At 36.2% G+C, this 21,154-nt stretch overlaps 2 protein-coding genes across 2 annotated transcripts in view; one reads left to right on the top strand and one right to left on the bottom strand.

Annotated features, from left to right (window-relative positions):
* LOC146141262 (uncharacterized) overlaps positions 1 to 21,154 on the bottom strand; it is a 76,254-nt gene that overhangs the window by 20,144 nt on the left and 34,956 nt on the right. The window lies entirely within an intron of this gene.
* LOC146141263 (uncharacterized) lies at positions 345 to 19,337 on the top strand. Its single transcript, XM_083391572.1, has 13 exons — positions 345 to 467; positions 628 to 656; positions 1,013 to 1,217; positions 1,627 to 1,819; positions 2,418 to 2,592; positions 2,919 to 3,084; positions 5,827 to 5,946; positions 6,485 to 6,852; positions 12,409 to 12,613; positions 13,925 to 14,120; positions 14,785 to 14,959; positions 15,163 to 15,325; positions 18,805 to 19,337. The coding sequence occupies exons 1-13, from the start codon at positions 383 to 385 to the stop codon at positions 19,320 to 19,322; spliced, it is 2,598 nt and encodes an 865-aa protein (XP_083247698.1). The 5' UTR covers positions 345 to 382; the 3' UTR covers positions 19,323 to 19,337.

Raw genomic sequence — 21,154 nt, 5'->3', positions numbered from 1 at the left:
GAGCTTAAGTTGACAAATCGACCCCATATGAACGGGGCAGTATAAGGATGAACGATACTTGTTTTCAGAGACCGATACCCGATATTTTTATACAAAAATTATCGCGAAGCGATCCGATCTAAATGACGTCATGAGTTTGCTCAAACAAAAAAAAATTAAACGTTCAAGGGTGTTTTATTTCCAGATTATTAAGCCACAATTTGCTATAGCGCAAAAAAGGTTAGCTACCAGCAGTAGGCAACACGTGTGTGACTGTAATTCCCTGCAGGTGTTAACCTAGACACATTTTTCTATTGCATTATTAAACAAATTATGCCAATCTAAAAAATACTGTTTATTTGTTTAGATACAGATTTTTATAAACGAACATTGAAATTGAAAAATGATCGTGTTAGCAATCGTCTGCATGTGCATTGTGACGTCACACTGCCACGACGAATTCGACGGGTTTCCTCAAAATTATGAAGGTAAGAAAATGTTTTTTCTGCTCGTTTTTCATATATTCCATATAAATTAATTTATAATTTGGTTTACCGTGCACTACTGGAGTAATTTTTTTTGTGTGTGGTATAATTAAAAAATCATTGTTTGTTTAACAACTTTTAAAACCGTTTCGTTTATTTTCAGAATATTCGTTGAGTGATTATCAATATGGGGTAAGTTTAAACCAACATTTTTATATAAATTTTCGAAATTTCCAAAATTGTGACATTTTTGATTGTTTTGATTAATATAAAGTTTATACCAACTACTGGCACATCATGCTTTAATAAAACGATAATAATTTACAAAATGAACTTCTAATAAAAGTTACAAGTACAATTAAAAAGGTTTTCTGTTAGTTTTGAATAAAATGTGGTTTAATTAAATTTTAAAGCTGTAATTACATAAAATGTAGCTAAAATCACGAATTTACGAATATTAAAAAAAAATCCCTTATTCACAGCTAATAATTTTCCTTAAAGCTGTAACTTAAAAAGATTTAGCTTAAATCAAATCTCTTTTTTTACAGTTAACCGATGAATTCGACAACGATGCTTACCCCTCTGCACCCTCACCTTCACCCCCTAAACACCGCCCCTTCACCCTTGTTGCGTCACAATCCCTCCAAGACTTCACCTTTGACCTAATGAGCAAGATGCCAAACGCAAACGCGAGTCAGAACCTCGTGTTGTCACCTCTGTCTCTCTACACAGCGCTCGCAATGCTCAGGCCAGGTAACAACTATATAGGATAGGTTTTTAACCAGGGGTTCTCGCACCCCTAACTGTTCCAAGGGGATGCGGGGATGCTTAATCATACACATAAAATATAAAATGTATTTGTGTAAATCATTTATTTGTCTCAGTTAAATGTAAACCAAGCCACATTTTGGTATTGCGTTACTGTGCTACATTAGTTACTTGTATAGAAATTAAATTACTATACTTACAAGCAATTTAAAATCTAAATTCAATTTTTGCTTCACGTGGATCGAGGTTTTTTACGTCATAAAACTATTTGTGGTAGATATTAAATGCGACGGCCTTGGAAAGATTAAAACAACCCAGGGTTGCACAAAGCACAGTTTAACAATCCTTGATTAAATTGTTAAAAAATCGTTGCTAAATGTTAAACTTCCAATAGGTCTTAGCGGTCAGTCGCTCGCCCAAGTCAACGCGGCCATGAGACTTGAACGTGACGTCAGTAGTGATGACCTCACAGAGATGTACACGACGTTGTTCGAGCGAACGCGGAAGTACAAGCTTACTTGCGCCAACCGGGTTTACGTCGACAGAAGCGTCAGGCTCAAGAAAAAGTACAAGAAGGAAGTAACAAGGTGGGACAGAGCACAGATTTGAAGATTTAAACTTTTTTGTAAACCAAAGTGAATTATATTGACAATTGACCCAATTTTATTATTTTTATTTTTTGTTTTTTTACAAGATAGAAGTCACGACTGGGGACAGAGCGCAAATTTAAAAACTTAGTGAAGCAGGGGTAACGGGTTCAAATTGACCAATTTTTATTTAAGATAAAAGTCATAATAGAGCGCGGATTTAAAGATTTAATTTTTTTCGGAAAAGAAAGCAAAAGTGAAGTAGAGGTATGGGCTCCATTAAATCAAACTTTTTTGTCTCCTCACTGACAAAAAAATATATTTTATTTTGTATTTTCTCATTGGCCAATGCTGTTTTTTTACTTATTTATCGTTTGTTCTCACATTTTAAAACAAGCAATAAAACTCAAAGTTTAAAAAAACGAGAATTTTTACAACATCTAAAAAAAAAACGACTTAGACCTAAAGTTTTATTGTTAATATACGCGTCAGCGGAACAGTGATCGACAAGCAGAAACCTGCTGCAGATGGTTTTGGATTCAATAAAGATACGCCTTTTTTTATAGATATTGTAAATTCATCTGATGCCTTTCTCTAGTTTGAACGCCACTCAAGCGCGACGGATCGACATCAGCGGCTCGACTGAGGTCGCTAGACAGAAGATCAACAAGTACGTGAGAAAACGAACCCGGAAGTTGATCGCCGAAATACTTCCGGCCGGGAGTCTCACGAACGATGCAAGATTACTGCTCGTTAACGCCCTCTATCTGAAGGTGAGCGAATATTTGTTTTTCGCCTTTTTTCAGTACAATGTCTTAGAAAATACTTAAATTTCAAGATAAAATTTTACTGAAATTTGGGTTTTAGTTAAAATGTCAGGTTTGATTCAAGTTAAAACACCCCGCTAAGAACTAAGGTTCGTTTCATTTCAGCAATTATAAGAGGAAAACATTTTGGCAACTGACAATTTTTTTCTTTTTACAACTTATTAGTAAAATTTGTCATTTAAAATTCAAACGACTCGAAAAAGTTTAGAAACCACTGCTTAAAATGTTAAACATCAGTTTAAAAAAATACTTCTACATTTATTTCCACACAGGCTTCGTGGAAGATCGGCTTCGACCTCTCCAAAACGCGATCCCGCAAGTTCTGGCTCTCCCCCCACCACTTCATCAACGTGCCAACCATGTACAACAAGGAGTACCAGTGCACCATGTACGCTGACGACGTCATCAACTCTGACGTCACCGTACTGTCGCTGGCAGGTGAGAGCGATAAACTAATGTGATATAGTCGAACCTAATGCTGACTAGTGGAGTCCGATAGTCGACATTATTATTTAGATAAAACATATCGCGATTCGATCTGATACCAATGACGTCATTACTAAGCTCAAACAAACTAAATAGATTAAGTTAAAACGCTCGTAGGGAATTTTCTCATGTTAAAAGGCCCAAATTCGCTTTAGCGTAAATAAGTTTATTTACCACCAGTTGTTAACTATTATTTTACGATGAATTCAACCATTTAAGGTGGAAATTCATGCATTAGGTAGCAAATCATATCTACAATACCTATATTAGTTTGGTATTGGATCGGCTCCGATCCCACCTTAGCGATACTACAACTCGGCATCGGGTATCGACTCTTATTTGATACTATCGGACAAGCCTGATGCTGGCAATTAATTTGTTTTGTTTTATGTGTCGGTCATTACATGCAGCCATCAGTACATTTCATAGAAGTACTTATACATTTAAATGCTCTTATACATTAAAAAGATGAAACACTAATGTATATTAAGTTGACAACTTACAGATAGGAATGGTCTTGCAACAATTCCACTTTGCAAAAGTTTTTAATTAAAACAAAAACTGACTCGACTAAAAACCTAAAAACAACACATTAGTAACTCAGCCAAAAGTTCAACTACATTTCGCCTAACTGTCCGTTAACATTGCAACGCTAACTAGTGTCAAATCATATGCAAGAGATATATCCATTCATATGCACGACAAACGCGTAAATACGATTGGTCTAACAAAAACTAACGAGACGAAACTCACAGATAACTTAGTGATATATTTCATCAACTACTTTTCACTAAATGTTCTACAGTACGCTAACTTAACATGCTAGTGTCAGCCCACATACAATAACTGTATCCACTGCCATCCATATGCGGTGTAGAACAGTGCATAGCATACGAGAATGCAGTTTAGTGAAAAGCTGGATGTGGGGGTGGTAATAAGGAAGCAACAATAATGACACAAGTGCTGCTATTTAACACATTGTTGCATTTAATGTTGCTTTTAACAGATTGTTGCGTTGCTATTATAATACAAGTGTCATCTACGGCGAATCAAGCTACCTAAGTGCTTTGCGCAACATTAACGTTTTCAATTTGGGTAAAAACTGTATGGTTTGTTTGCAAATAAATGTATTTTAAACGAAACAAGAAAGCCAAGAAATCCAAGACTTGTTTGTTTTGCTAATAACGGTATTTTTGCATTTTTAGAGACAACACGATTAGGCAAAAAAATATATCTAGCATTTCACATTACTTGTCTTATCAACAACATTAGGCGAGTTTTGGGTAATCTTGTGGTTTAATTAACATAATCACTCTATACAAGAAGTGTGCATCAAGTTACATCCTCTATTATAGAATGTAGTTAACCGAAGTAAGAAATCAAAACCCACATATAGTAGGTAACATTTCGTTTTGACTATCTCTTTATTCATTTTCAACATGAATTATTGAAAACATAAAAAATGTTGCCTACTTCTGAATAGGCTTTGATATTCATTTTACGCGCATATGCAATCTACAGCCAATATCTCAAGAATCAAGATTTATTCAAAACTTCCACAAAATGTTAACTACTTCTGTATGGGCTTTGATATTACTGCATCCTCAATTAGTTCAATGAAAGTACAATGCAAAATATAAGGGTAACTAAAGACAGCTTATAGCTTTGTGAAGTGGCAACAATAGCAGTTATCTTGCTGAAGAAATGCTCTGTGCTAAAACGAAACTAACTGGTGCCGAAAGAACTGAATCAGCGGGGTTCTATTGTACTCTCTGCCCACATTTAAAGAAATGACACAGCCAGTATAGGCTTTTTATATTAGCTGGAAACTGTTTTGTCGGTTGCATAGGCGTTATCTGTATAAAGCTGAGCTCTTAACGTACACCAGTATCTGACAGCAAAGCTGATAAAACAAAACAAACCATACATGACAGTTCAATGCAGCATTTCATGTAAAACAAGATGTACAGACTATTTGTAAGCGTAACTGTCTGCTGCTAATACTGCAAAATGAATACACAAAATACAGCTACTATGCAACGTTAGTTGCTATTGAAGCTTGATTCTCCAATAGTTTTAAACTGCAGTATATGTTTCGATGTAAGCTTGTAAAAAATCCGCACACGAATGCCATCGATTTAACATGTCTACAAGCAATACTTGTAAAACAATTCATTAGAACACGAAATCTAAAGACATCTCTGGCCAAAAGCATCAGTGCTCCAAACACGATGTTTAAATACGTCAAGAACAATTGTTAACATGTCAGTTGCCTTGTAATGAAGAAGTTATGCTACAAACTTAAGCCATTGTGACGTCAAAATGCCTGTTGTTTTAATAGAACATTCACATCAGTGACTACTGTAATTATTGATTCTAAATTGACTTATTATCATTCAAACCTTCGAACCAGTAGTTATCAAACTTTTTTCTAGCCTTTAGAAAAAGTTTGTAAACTTAAAACACATCAGGCTAAAGAAACTAATTTTCCGTAAAATTTATACACAGCAACGCAAATTTGTCATTTGTTTGTGTCAGAAAATCATTATTAATCAATGGCTACAGTTATCTTTTCGTAACACTAGGCTCAAATGTACACGTCATTAGCGAAATTCAATGTAGATGGATTCATTAAAACGACGCAACAGAACATTGTGTTTAAGAACCCTTGTTTAAAATCTGTTATTTTTACAGACAGCATCAGTATGATGATGATAATGCCAAGAGAGGCAGGTAACTTCAGCTTACTTTATGACAACGAGGATGGAACTATGGTGGAGAAAGTTGGGAACCTTATCAACCAAATATGGCAAGGTGGGTTACTACTCTGCTATAAACACTGGAACAACAAGACAGTACGACGTCAAGTTGAAATTAGAAATGCCCGATACTTGACATTTTGTTCAAATATCGATACCCGATATTTTGGACTAAACGAATCGCGATCAGATGCGATAATGTTTAAACAAGCGAAATAAAACGTTCAAAGGTATTTTTCCAGGTGTTATGTCAAAATTTGCTTATGCTTTAAGAAGTTCAGTAATGTCCAGTTGTTAAATACTATTTTTGATATTTTTTTTCTAATTAAGCACGTTTTTATTTTTCTACTTTTTCATAGACCAAAATATCCTTTAAAACTGTGAAGCATAATGGCTGGAGGTTTCAGTAGTAAAATGTCAAAGCCCACACAGAAGTAAGTAGCATTTTGAAAAAATATTAAGAATTATTCGAAACGTTTAAAAAATGCCACCTACTTCTGTATGAGCTTTGAAATTCATTCTACGCATTTAAAATTTGTTTTTTGTTATTATCATTACTTTTTTTTTTATTTCTGCCTTATTCTACATTTTAGATCGCAATCGTGGAAAACGTGAGATCGTAATGTGCCAGATCACAATGCCTAAGTTCAAGATGGAGTATGACGTCAGGGATATGACGTCAGTATTACGTCGCATGGGCGTCAATGACGTATTTGACGCACAGCACGCGGACCTGTCACGCATGAGCAACTTCGAGCACCTCCACGTGCAAGACATACGTCACAAAGCGAAGTTACGCGCCACTGAGCAAGGGGTCGAGGCGGCGGGGTCAACGGTCATATCGGTCGGAATTAGATCGGTCGTGACCCGGGTTCAAAAGGTCAATAAGCCCTTCCTCTACTTGTTACGTCACGATGCGACCGGAGCGATTCTTTTCGCGGGAAAAGTCGGCAATCCGATTGGATGAGAGAAGTTGCTGACCTTTTTTTTTAAAAAAGGCGGGATTTTTTTTGTTTACGTTTGAAATCGCCAAGATTGGGCGGGAAATGTTTTCAATGAACACTTGTTATTTATACTTCTCTCTTTTCGTCTGACACATTAAGTTATAGTTCCAACTTTTTTAGTTTTTACACTTTTGTGGGTGGCATGTCTGTCTGCATTTGAACAGAAGTTTAATTTAAATATCTGTACATAATTTGGACACAAAATAAAAAAACTAAACTGTAAACCAAGAAAGACTTTAAATTGATAAACATTTGAACGAAAAAATTGGTAAAAGCCAATTTTAAATAATAATCGGCAAAACTTTTCTGTGGGTAATTGGGAACATATGGAAAACTATACGCGTTTTGACAGAAGTTTTTTAAAATTATATGGTTGTACACAACACAATATTTTCTCGTTTTACACAAATTTCTCGTCAATTATAACACACTTGTAGCTTTGCAGCCATTTTTTTCCAACGCTTTCGTATTAAAAGTTCACAACCATCTTAGTCGATTTTTGTGTGGTTTGTTTCTATAAAGATTTTTTAATTGTTGTAAATAAATGTTGCCTGTCGAACAATTGTTTTGTTATCAATTTCAATTGTGTGTTAAAAAGTAAAAAAATGAAAACAAAAAAATTTATTGAATATTTTTTCCAATCCATGAAAAAACTATTTTGCTAAAAAGACAACTTTAGCAGCCGGAATATTTCAAGTAGGCGTGGCCAGCTAATAGCTCACGTACCATTACAAGTGGTGCATCATACCACAGATATAATATAAGGAAAGGCATCGTTAAAAAATAATTACAACTGTTTTCAAGAAACAAATTACAACATAAATTTAAGTAACTGAACAATGACAATGACTAACAGCTTTTGCTGTTTAGTGTGCATCTGTTGACTATCGTCGTAAAACATTAAACATTTTTTGCAGCGCATTGGAATAAAAGTTGGCCACCACTGGTTTACCGCAACACAAAAGCAGGACTGTGGAGTAGGGACTCCAGTCAGAACACCAAAGACTATAGGTGCGCATGCGCAGTACCAAATTGGAAACTGATAAGGCCGCAAACTGTAAATTGTAAAGGTTGAACAGAATAAACGTTTAGATGTTGCTATAATTATGACTTAACTTGTTATTTATTCAAAATAACTTGACTTGGGCTTCATTTTTTTTAAATGACTTGACTGGGACTTGAGTCATTTCAAAATAATTTGATTACAACACTGCTATGTATAGCTTTTACCTACTATACATAACCAGGGAATATTTGTTCACCCTTGTTGAATGAAAAAACAATCTTCTCCCAACACTAGTTCCTTGGAATTGTGATCCAAGTTCCCACGCTTTGCTTAATGCCTGACTCATGTAATAAGGCTAGTCTCGTCTGCAAACCACTAAACGCTAGAGTGCTCGCCATATAAGGTCAAGCCTATACAACCTTAAGCTTGCAATGAGACCACAACCGCCAAATGTGCAGTTAAGCGTGGAATTCCTGCACTGTTTCGTCACAAACCGGTGACTGTGACGTCGTGAATACGAGCTGACACTTTCCGGGACAAGCTGTAAAGAAGCAAGTGTGAAAAAGGACAGGAAGCAATAGAAAGTGCCACTGGAGCTGGATCGGGGTCAATTAAAAGACCAGCAACTCTTTACTGAGGCCAAACTACGCACGAAGCTGCTCGAGTTGTTTCCTAGAATGAATAGTTTCAATAGAAGGTCGAAAGATTGCTTTTTGAAGCCGAACTGTGTTCCATTGATAGTGAGGTTTTTGATATTGGTGGATTTTGTGAGTGTGGTTAGGTTAAGCTAGGCCCCGGTTACCAAATATATACGTGGCTATATACGGTTGGTCTTACATATCGAGCGGCAAAATATAGGTAACCGTTGTTCTCTCTACGTAAGAATTTTAACTTATAAAAATTATCATTTTGAAGAACAAAACAGTTCTGGTTAAACCTCAAAACTTTAGAAGTCGCTGGCTGTATTAATGATTGCATAGTTTTTCTGGAGCAAAAACAGGAGCCCTTTGCTTTGGCCAAACTACGTACGAAGTGCTCGAGTTGTTTCCTAGAATATAGTTTCAATAGAAAGACGAACGATTGCTTTTTGAAGCCCAACTGTGTTCCATTGGTAGTGAGGTGTTTTTTAACGATGTGTTTGGATAGTGGGATTTGGTAATGATAAGCACGGTTACAAAATATATACGTGAGCATTAAGTTCCTAATTTTTTTGAGCGCGACACAAATTGAGTTTTGTGATCACTTCTCCATTGAAAGTGAAGTTTTTTATTGATGTATTTGTTAGTGGAAGTTTGGTAATAGGTATGACCTTTGGTTAAGATAGGCCCCGGACGCAAAATATACACGTGACTATTCAATGGTTCCTAAACAGATTTTAGTACGTCCTAAATTTTGAATTTAGTGACCTTTTAACGCAGAGGCGTGCAACATACGGCCCGCGAGACCTATTTACGTGGCCCGCACAGACTACGTCAAGTAGCCCATTGTTTTTTTTAAATTTTTCACTGTTTAAGAAGTTATTTGTAACGGAATCATTGGCATTTATCAATTTGTATTACGTCACACTGTCCGAACCTCCATTATTGCGTCATAGTGTGCATTGTAGTAAAACTGCCTTGTTTTGCTGGCAAATAGAAAGGTTGATTATTAAAGGTGGAAATTCAAGCAAGATGTAGTTTGCCTGCTTTGTCAAAACGTTATAGCAGTAATAAAAGAGTATAATTTCTAAGGGACCCTATAGTTAAAAACACTCTAATTATGATAGCGTTGTAGGTCAATTGCGGGTTGATAAAATGCTGCAATTGAAAAAGTCTTTGAGCAAACAACAAGAGGTATTTCATTGTTATAAGAAAGACGTTGAGCTTGTTACAAAACTGGGCTATAAGTTATCGAAAGCAATTGCCGAAAAAGGAAAGCCTCTTCAAGACAAAATTCAGGAATCAGCTCACAGATGAGCAACTGTTAAGTGAACTTCGAGTTGGCACTTCTGCCAAAACTAACAAGATCTCTGGTGAGAGAAGATATCACACATCTCATTAATCGCTTAATGAGTAACTTGATTCTACGCAGTTTTCCAATAAAAAATTTGTTTAAAAAAATATATCTGTTGTTCGATTGTCCGGCCCGCACCACCATCATAATTATACATTATAGCCCGCTGCGATAAACAGTTGCACGCCCCTGTTTTAACGTTTCAATTTTTGTCTTTTTTATTTTAACATGATAAAGTCATTTGGTGCCGTAGTAAAACGTCAAATATAGGACATATCAAAAGTTAAGAGAATGTTTTTTTTAAATAAGACATTTTCCGAATCAAATACAAAGACATGAATCATTTTAATGATGTTATCGTATTATTGTTTTGTTCAACTTAAGCTTACAAATATTCAGTGAATAGAGTTAGATGACAAGGCTTAGCGGTTATACTTTGTCTTATTTTTTGGATCGCTGAGCTAGCTTCATCGAGAATTGACTTATTGATTGATTATTTTGGAACAGAGCATTTAACTTGAATTATACGTTTTGTGTCATTATAATGAAAGGGCGCTAAAATCGATAAAAAGCAATCATGGGTTTGTTTTTGTGGATGCAATCAATACGCAATTACCGTGAAAATGTTATATGGAGCCACAAGTAGAACGAGATCGTGTATTAATTAAGCTTTGCAATAGATGTATTAAAATTCATACAGAGGTAGGTACCGTTTTGAACGTGCCGGATATCTCTTGAACGTTTGAAATCTTGCCTGCTTTTGTGTTGCCTTTGATATTCATACTAATTAAGTTTCCAGTAATTTAAAGTTGCCTCGTTTTTTATAACATGCGTTACAAACAGATTATTATTGACAGTAATTTGTTGGACTTTGAAAACAGTTTGATGAAAAGCAGGAGATTCTGGAGCAGAAAATTTACTTTTCATTAAACAAAGCAATAAGTATAAAGAAAGAATGCCAGTTGTAAATCGTTAGAGAATATATAGTCCAGCTTTTCGCCCAAAATAGATGGAGTTATGATAAAGAAGGTGAATTTACAAACAAACGTTTGTTTTTCGTACAACATTCATGTATGTTGGATATTAATAAATCGACATCATTTTTTAAAGTTTTTTTATAATCGAAACGTCTTCCAAAGATTATGTCAAGTTACTCGACCTATTTAGCTTTCTCCTTCATTTTTTTTCTGTTGTGCAAAAACACTTGGCAAAAAAATATTTCATATTGCGATCGCTTTTCCATTTCTGGATTGACACAAATAACTGGCTTATTGCTGCGATCGGGTTAAAGCCAATAAGCAGCCAATAACAATCTCGCCTGGGTATTTTGAGGTTGGCAGTAAATGCTCAAGATTCCAGCAGTTCCAAGCCAGCGTGTGAAACCGCCAATTACACGCTCCAGTAAGAACTGAGCATGCGGTGGTAAAAGGAAATGGCTTGAAGCTTTTGCTGGGACATAAAACGAGATTTAAAAATACGTTCAGTGCCTGGGGAAGTGATTATTTACGTTTTCAGATTGTAAACCTTTAGAGAGTAAAAAGAAAAAGTAGCAGCACATTTTCGTAAGAATAAATTTGTTCTATAAACTTTACTACGTAGCAGGGGCAAAAATAGAACAATTTTCTCACCGAAAAGCCTAAAATTCAGATATGTGATTAAAAAGAAAGAACCGTAAAGGTTTGAAAATAATTTAAACAATTTAATTAAAAGACAGAATACTGCAGTTACGCCAAAAATGGCATCATCAGTCCTGCCAAAAAGCTTATTAAAACAGAATCAGAGATGATGTCATAACCTTCAGCCATTATCCTCAGAGTTATTCGAAACGTTCAAAATGCTTCCTACTTCTGTATGAGCTTTGATATTTATTCTACGTCTAACTACAACATCCAGTTCATATGCTCCGATGTTTTCAAGTTACTTGCAAGTTTTAAATAAATGCGATGATGCTTCTCTGTGTTTAAATTAAACATATCTTCAGTTTATATTTACAACGTCTTTTCCAGATTAATATAGCAGTATAAACATGATGAATCCATTATATTTAGGCTTTCTGCTTGGAATAATCTTCGTGTTTCAAGGTAAGTTTAAACTGTGTATATTTTCTAGCGATGCTTCAAAAACTTGGACCCGAAACGAATATAAGTTTGTTTCGCGGCTGATTTCGATTTTAAGAAAAAAAACATTTTTTAACTAAAGATGGCTTTACCGAAAGAGAATATATAAAAAAAAGAAGAAAAAAGTGTAACTTAATTTTTTTTTATTTTTTATAATAAAATTGGTACTTAATCAAAAAGGCTTTTTTACTCCAAAAATGAAGTTTTAGTGTAACTAATTCTTTTCAAAGCCCATACAGAAGGGCTTTGATATTCTTATAAGTCTTACTACAACTTCCAACCATTATGCTCCATGATTTGTTTTCCATATTTAACAAAGTTGCATTTTTATTACAATTAAGAAAAATAACTAATTATTAAACTAAAGATTGGTTTACTGAAACAGCCGCTTATAAAAGTGTAATTTTTATGATTTATCTTTTATTATTTCAGCTAACGGAGTCCTCTACCAGCCCTCTAGCGCCTTCTCGAATCGCGTGGCCAGATCCTTGCACGAATTTTCATTTCACTTGAACCACGAAATAGAGAAGGGGCTTTCCCAAGACAAAAACTTCGTCTTTTCGCCAATCTCGATATTTTCGGTGCTTTCCCTAATCGTCCCAGGTGAATTATTTACAAAAAATACTTTTGAACATCTTTAATGATAAAGCGAAAATATTTTTAACATTGTAATACAATTTGTAGCTAAACAGTGTCACTTGATTTCCATTTTTAAGACTATACATTCAACTTTTATAACAAACATCGAAAAAAATATACAAAACTAGTCTGCCGTGAGGTTGGAACCCACGACCTCGGTCATACCGGGACCGTCGCTCTACCAACTGAGCTACACAGGCTCAGAGGGGAGCGAGTCGAGAAACAACCACAGCACCGTTGCCTGCTGCATTCTATTTGTAAAACTAGCCTGTAGTGAGGTTCGAACTCACGACCTCGGTCATACCGGGACCGTCCTAAAGTAACAATAATGTCGAACTTCGTTTTTTTGCCAACAAAACTAATTTTGTTGGGCTCAACACGGACCTGAAACATAGTTTAAAAATAAATAACAAAGCCAAAAAGTTTGAGTAGATCGACATCATCTTAATAAAGAAGTTCCGATACGCACTTGTATCAACGTCAGTTAAATTGTTAAACTAGCGTGATTGAAAAAGAGCTCCAGTCAAAGTAGCTATTGAATTAGTAAAACGCTAAAGTACACAATGCATCTACAAAGGGCGGCTTGGTACTTCACTAACATTATGCTAGCGAATTCTTTAACATAACACAGTCCTTGATCGTACACCTTTTAAATAAGCATTCATAAACAACGTAAAACCACTGTTTTGTAAAAACTTTGCTGCTTTGTGCAATACAAGAACCACAAAGGCAATCTACGTTGGTTGAATGTTAAAGTTAAAGTAACTATAGTAGTTTAAAGTCATTGCTTCTTTTATTAAGTTTTGATCTTTTTTTGCAAAAAGTGGCATATTTTACCCAAAGGAAATATGGCACCCAGAACGTTCATCGCTGACAACTGTTTTAAAAACTGTTAACAGTAAAAACAGAAAACTATCCAAAAAATTTGTGCATGATTTCTTGAATGTTGCACTGAATAAGTATTATTGGAAATCACATTGACCCTTGCAAGATAAATGTAGACCTTAATTCCTGATCAGTAACAGCAAAATATTCTAGCAAAGCTAGCAATTCAGGTCAGAAACTAATAAAAGAATCTTAAAAAAATAAAATAGATATATATATTTCGCCAGGAAAGGTAACGTCAGTTTATAAATTTTGAACCATCAAAAAAAACATCCAATACGCTCATCGCTGAAAACTGGTAACCTTCAGCTAAAAAAGAAAAGTGGAAACAGAAAACTGTCCCAAAATATTTGTGCAATAATTTCTCACAAAAACATTTTTAACCACCAGGGCTCGGTGGCGACTCCCAGCGGCAGGTTTTGGCCGCGCTTCGTCTCGAGGGGATTCCCCAACCCTCAGATGCGGAGGCCGAACTTTGCAACCAGGTGTTCGCCCCAGGGGGCAACCTCACCCTTAGGAGGGCAAACAGGATATTCGCCGACATGGGAGTCAGGATTCTTAAGTCCTTTAAGAAAACACTAAAGAGGTAAAAGTCTTACAACAGCTGTGTTGATGCTTAAATTGTACTTGGCTGTCTGTTACGCGTGTCAATTTGTCTGTGTTTCTGTTTGTCTCTCTGTGTGTTTATGTGTGCTCGTTTGTTGTTTGTCTGTTCGTGTGTCTTTAAGTGTGTCTGTACGTTTGTCTGTTTGTCTGTCCGTGTGTTTATGTGTGCTCGTTTGTTGTTTGTCTGTTCGTGTGCCCGTGGGTCCGAGTGTCTGTACGTGTTTTTCGTGTGATAGGGTGAGTCTGTTCGTGTGTCTGTACGCGTGTCTATGTGTGTCCGTTTGTTTGTACGTGTGTCTATGTGTGTCCATGTTTTTGTCTGTTCTATTCGTGTGCCCGTGTTTCCGTTTGTACGTCTGTCTATCCGTGTTTCTATGCGTGTATGTACGTTTGTTCGTGTGTCCGTATGTTTGTTCATGTGTCTATGTTTGTGTCCGTGTGTCCGTGAATTTTTACGGGTGTTGGTACGTGTATTCGATCGTCTGTCTAAGTGCCTTTGTGTCAGTTAATAAAGGCCGACACCAACCGGTAATTACAACAAAGGATGGTATGACCCTACAACAATATGACGCAATATGTTTAACCAGCGCTTTTAAACCATTGGATGTAAATAGATCGACATAATTGTAAACATTCCATCCCAGCCACAACAACGCAACAGTGAAGAAGGTAATGTTCGCGGCTTTCCCGCAGCGAGCTCGTCGAAAGATGAACAGGTTCGCTTCGAAGCAAACTGACGATGAAATACACGATCTTGTGTCTCACAACTCAGTCACTCACAACACCAAGATCTACCTCATAAACGCACTTGCACTTAAGGTGGGTTCATATCAATTCAGCGAGTTAATGCACTTAAGCACTTAAGGTGAGCTAAACGCACTCGCACTGTGAGTAGCTAAACGCACTCGCTCAAAAAAAGCTAAAAACATTTAACAACACAAGTTAAACGAATTTAAGTTTAACGTCCTCGCACTTAAGTGAGTTAAACGTACTTAAGTGAGTTAAGAGTTGTTTTTCCACAGGCATCTTGGATGAACTCATTCACCTCCACAAACCTCAAGGGCAAGTTCAAAGTGTCGCCTCACGAGCACGTCACAGTACCCATTATGACGTCATACGACGCAAAATGTCATTCGGTTCATATGTACCGACTGAAGGCTGAAATTGTCGTGCTGCCATTTGTTGGTAAGTACCACACAAACATAAGTAAGTAAGTAATGTTTATTTTCAGTTGGCGCTGAAATTAAAATACACAAAATATAAGAAGAAACAAATTGATGCGCGATACGGCCGTAGCAGCGATGGGTCCAAATGACCTTCCAGTCAGCTGCACGGTAGACAAGAGTGTCTGTAGTACAGTGGTTCCCAACCTTTTACTCCTTACCGCACCCCCAGAAAATAAATATATTGGTGCACCCCTACTAAAATTTTCGCTAAGTGCTTTACTGTTATGTCACAATAAACGAAATTATAGCAATACACATTAACCTTACACACAATGTATAGGAAAATATATGTTTATATATTATTGTATTCTAATCCTACACAAAGAGTTGTATCAAAAAGCTTACCAATAACAGCAAACAAATTGCCAAATGTCTCGCGGCACACTTAAGCATTAAAAATCCCATAAAAAAATGTTTAATCTTTTTCAACACGGACCCTCTAAAAAAAGTTTTGGTTTGTGTAGACCAAGGGTTCCCAACCTTTTTACGATCTCGTACCACTTGGACGCTCTGTACTGCGACACGTACCATTTCTCGCAGAACAATTAATTTGATTGAATCATATTTTATTCAGAATAATAATATTGGCCTACTAAATTAACACTACAGCGTGATATCTATCAAGAGCAAGCATTTGACATAAATAACGCCCACTGTCCCACAGCGTTGTACACTTTACAAAGCAACTGTGCTCCTTGTCGACAATTGACATGGCCTGTGTTTTGAACATCGTAATGTTACGAAACAACAGCCATAGTTACGTACTAAGAATGGGCTCGGGGGAATAAACGAAACCAGATAAACAAAATATTAAGCTCCGAATCTAGTTTTGTGTGAAAAACAAAAGCTACCGCGTACCTTCCAAAAAACCTTCGCGTACCGCAGGTTGGGAACCCTGGCGTAGACGATGGTTGGGCATAAAATTTTAAAGCTGACGTCATAAATTTACGTCATAAAACAAGCAGACCTCGGAAACCTGTTGTTTTCAGTCCAAAAAATGTGAAACTGAAATGGAGTCTAAATATATCGGTGCTAAAACGTTTTTTTTACCTACACAAATATTTCAAAAAGGCCTTCGTGGACCCACAAACACTAGCTCATTTCCTCTTTAAGACTTGGATAAATGAGATTTAAGGTTAGGTCAGTTTAAAGCATTTTATTGTAACACGTGTTAATCACGAGCAAACCAGGGTATTTATAAAAAAAATAGGCATATAAAGAATTTTCAGAAAACATTTATTGGGTTTCAAAAAAACTCTAAATTGGATCACTTGACGTGTTTTGAATATAGTTTTTAAGGTAAATCTATTTAAATGCAAAAGTTTTTCTATTTAAATGCAAATAAATTCAAATACTTTTTTAATAATTTAAAGAATTTTGTAGTGACAAACCAAACATTTCATGACATGTAGTAGTTTGGCGAGTTTATTTGAAAACAAAAGGTGAGATGGTTCTCAATGTGGCCCTTTTGCGATAAATCACCATTTGCGTTTCCGAAGCATTTGGGTGCTTTCCATTATGACGCTTGATAACAGCATATTGTTGCGCTTTGTGACGTAACAAGTGACGCGAGTCGGGGTTTCCCGAGGAAAGTTGAAATGCACCGAAAAAACTCGCGTTATTATTATTTCAAAGTAACCTAATAAACGCCTTTGCACATTTGTCAATCCAGTTGTTTTGAATAAAACGCACAACTGTGACGACACAGCGTTAACTGTGACGACATAATGCAGAAATTAAGCTTGATAACAGATTTGTTTTGGTTCAAATGTGAAAAACAAACACATTGTCCGAACAAGTGCAAGGTTAAAAATGCGTGCTACACTAATTCCACATGAGCCATTCAAACGCATAAAGTTACAATTCTAAAAAACCTGAACATTTCAGCCGCAAAGTGCTTTAAAAATCGCCCAAGCCTGACAAGTTGGGATTATAAGAACAATACCGCGATTGCAATCGATCATTTCAATGGGGCGCCAAAAACAACAACATGTCAGTTTAACACAATTAAGCCAAGAAAGCAGCCGGAGCGGGCACTTGCCGATGCACTACGGGGCACTTGGCGCTAAAGTGCTTCCTGTATTTCAACTTGCAGCTGTACAGAAAACTCTAGTGTGATTGTACACAGTCAAATGTCTGGTGCATGGTTGGGCAAAACTTTAAGCTTAAATTTGCATTTTAAATTTAGTTGTTTAATAAAAAGCGTAAAGTATTAACCGATGAAGATACAAGTTCGTATCGAAACGTCTTAATAATCAAGACGATGTTGATCTACTCGACCTTTTTGGCTTTGCAATTCATTATCAAGCTACATTTCAGATCCGTGTATATATACCCAAGCATCATGCAGATCAGTGAATAATGCAATGACGTCAATGAAAAAATGGATGACGTCAATAACCCAATGACGTCATAAATTCGATAATGCCACAAAATTTGTGCCTGTAAGCTACCCCGCATTATACAGTCGTTAGCTGTTTTGGAAATTGTGAGTAAAACTTTTAACTCATTTTTGGTTACTACAAAATCAAAACATTAAAAGCAAAACAAGATGGCGTCCAAAAACTTCCGTTCCGTGTTACATGGGTAACAACCCAACAACAACTTTGTATACAATACATACACAGGCGGAATCGTAGCTTACGTTTGGGGTGCTATAATAAAAAACTAGCGTTTGTAGAAAGGTAAAAAGTAAAAAGACGCATTGCTAGGCTGTGGACACATAGAAAAGGCCCGAAAATTACCAAAGAGAGAAACTTTAAATTAATTAAATATGACGTTTTTGTTTCCTCCACTTTGGTTTAAGTAACTTTAAAGTTTAAACGCTAATCAATTGTATAAAAACCGGCATTTAAGTCAACAAACTCATGCTTATTGTACCAAAAACATCTGTGCGGGTTAGAAAATATTGTCTGACTAAAAAGCGGAATATTTTAGGAATTATTTGTGAAGCCGGGACAAAGCCCTAATAATGGGGACTGTCCCGCCTTAATCGGGACGTATGGTAAGGTCAGTGGTTTTCAACCTTGAAAAAGTCGTGGCCCCTTCCATAAGCACTAAACACTATGTGTCCACCTTGGTAATTCGAAAAACACTTTTAAATAACATATCAAGACAGGTCTCTAAAGCCATAGCAAAAAACAAACAAACAATACTTTAACACGCTAATTAGTAAACTGAGATATGCTTGTGGCTGCTCCGTGGCAGAAGCGGGTATTTTCCTGTGGATCTTTGAAATCTTTGAAATTTCTATTTATTTCCACCACTGTTTTTTTATTGTTTAAATTCAAACCTTTGTTGCTATATTCTGAAAACTGCTCCGTGGCCCCTTGGGGTTCCGAGGGCCACGGTTGAGAAACGCTGGGTTAAGTCATATAAAACGACGTCATTCAAAGCGGTACGAACCAGCACGGCTAACAATATCCTATACTCCTGCAGGTCATGAGTTGAACTTTGTGGTCGTTATGCCGCACATAGCTGGCAACTTCACGCACCTGACTAATCCGCAATCGAAAGACATCATCCGAGAACAACTCGACCGTCTATTGGTTTATAACGGCCGTGACATGGGGCCATGCAGGGTTGAAATGCCAAAGTTCAAAGTTGAACACGGGCTAGAAGACTTGAAAACATCACTAAAGCGCCTTGGAGTAAACGACATCTTTTCACAAAACCACGCGGACCTATCCGGGCTTACAGACATGGAAGGACTGTATGTTAGCGACGCGGCACATAAAGCGGTTATTGAGGTTGATGAAAAGGGGGTAAAAGCGGTCGCTGCCACTGCTTTGGGGGTGTCTGCCCGGATTATCCCCACCGATGTCCGCATAGACAGGCCATTCATGTTCTTTATCCGTCACGAACCGACTGGAGCTGTGCTTTTCATGGGAAGGGTGGTGAGGCCCAAGTGGCCAAAGCCGAAGCAGAAACCCAGGCATGTGCGCCGACACCACTGATACACACGGGGTTAATCGGGTTTAGGGCGGGGTATGGGGTTTAGGGGTAAAGGCCCGTCGCTTATGGGTTTGAAAATCAAAAATTTTGATAAAAAATTAATTTTTTTTGTTGTTTGGGGGGAGGGGGGGGGGAGCAAATAAATAGTGGTTTGTTTGGTATTTGCAAAAAAAGTTAAAGCTTTATTTCTAAACAAAGGCGCGTTTTTGGTGACAAATAACTTATCTGTTTTAAGGATAAATAAATTAAAAACGTGCATTTTTGGTAAAAACATAAGTTTCTGGTAAATTTTACAAAGATTGAAAGTTCTGGGTCAAATAACAAACTCTAAAAGTTTATTTTCGTTGTAAAATTTTAAACACTTATTGCAGCAACAAAACGAAATGTTATTAGGCTATGACTGGGGATTAATGCAGACTGTTTTGCAACTGGTTTAGTTCTTATTAATCTATATTCAAACCTTTAAACAAAAACTTCTCAGCCTGATAATGCTTAGTAAGAATATCAAAGCCCATATATTTTGAAAGCTTTAAATGCATCGTTTTCAACAACCTACTTCTGTATGGGCTTTGCTATTCCTTGTACGTCTAACTACAACATCCAGCCATTATGATCCAACGATTATAATTATTCTTGTTGTTAACTTTGCATTCAAGTAATTCCACTGCGCTTTTTTAGAGTTCAGATAATGTCTATATAATTATTATAATTACCACGCATTCAGTATAACCATTGCTCGTGATTTGTAAACATCTTAAATGTATTTAAACTTGTAACAGTGCTTTTAACCTATGGGCCGCCGTTTGAATTGCTAATGTCCCAGAAATTTTTACAAAAGACCAAGGTTTAAATGATTATTTGAAATTGTAAATGCTTTTGGTCTAATTGGTGAAATGTTAATTTTAAACCGTGAAACATTAAATGAAATAAAAATAAACGCTTGTATTTTGTTGGCCACATAAAAGGTTAAAAAGCACTGCGTTATCATGATGTTAAGTCAGTTTTGAGTTGTAAATTTGCTTTTAACAAAAAGACGCATTGCTTTGTAAATCGCTGTACTTTGTTGTTACCGCATGCAAATACACCATCAACACCATATTGACTTATCGCTGTACTTTTATATATCTCTTTACACTTAAAAAAGTTTTGCACTTAAGATCACTTCTTGTTGTTTTTTTAATAATGTTTATTTAAATTTATTCATATTAGGAGCAGTTTAGCAATTTTAAGTTTTTTATTACTTTTAAATCGGTGATTTCACTTAGAGTAGACTTGCCCTGAAAATGACTTAACTGATATTTGATGATAGTTAAGTATTGACCAAGACCGGGACTTGTCATGTTATTTTTTTGAAAAGACTCGACTTGGGCTTAATTTATTCAAAAATATCTTGTTTACAACAGTGCGCCTCTTAGTAATGAACGATAAAAGTAATACCTTAGAGTTAAACGACTGTAAACTACCTTGTAGCAACCGCCTATATTAAACCAAGGTTGTCGTATAGGCGTTAAGTTGTATGTAAAAGGGTAAATGCGTTGTAAATAAGGTAAAAGAAAAAATAATACGAAAAACTGCAAACGAATATGTTGACGTTATTTCCGTCACTTTCAACCAGTTCAAGTTAAAAATCCGACTGAAATAAATAGACTAGTTTATCAGAGACATTAAAAAGTGTATAAAGTAAGACTTAGGGGGAATGTACGTCTTATTTTATTGTAATTTCCACCAAAACCTAACTTCAACATCCACCAGTTGACCAGAATTACTGCTCAGTGTTTTATTAAACCAAATTTGATGACGCAACGAAAAAGCAAAGTAGACAAAATGACAATAT

Source organism: Ascidiella aspersa, chromosome 6 (assembly GCF_963924565.1).
Source record: "Ascidiella aspersa chromosome 6, kaAscAspe10.2, whole genome shotgun sequence".
In the NCBI taxonomy this organism is placed as follows: domain Eukaryota; kingdom Metazoa; phylum Chordata; class Ascidiacea; order Phlebobranchia; family Ascidiidae; genus Ascidiella; species Ascidiella aspersa.
Note: the sequence above shows the minus strand (reverse complement) of the source record. Positions and strands in the feature narration are given on the sequence as shown.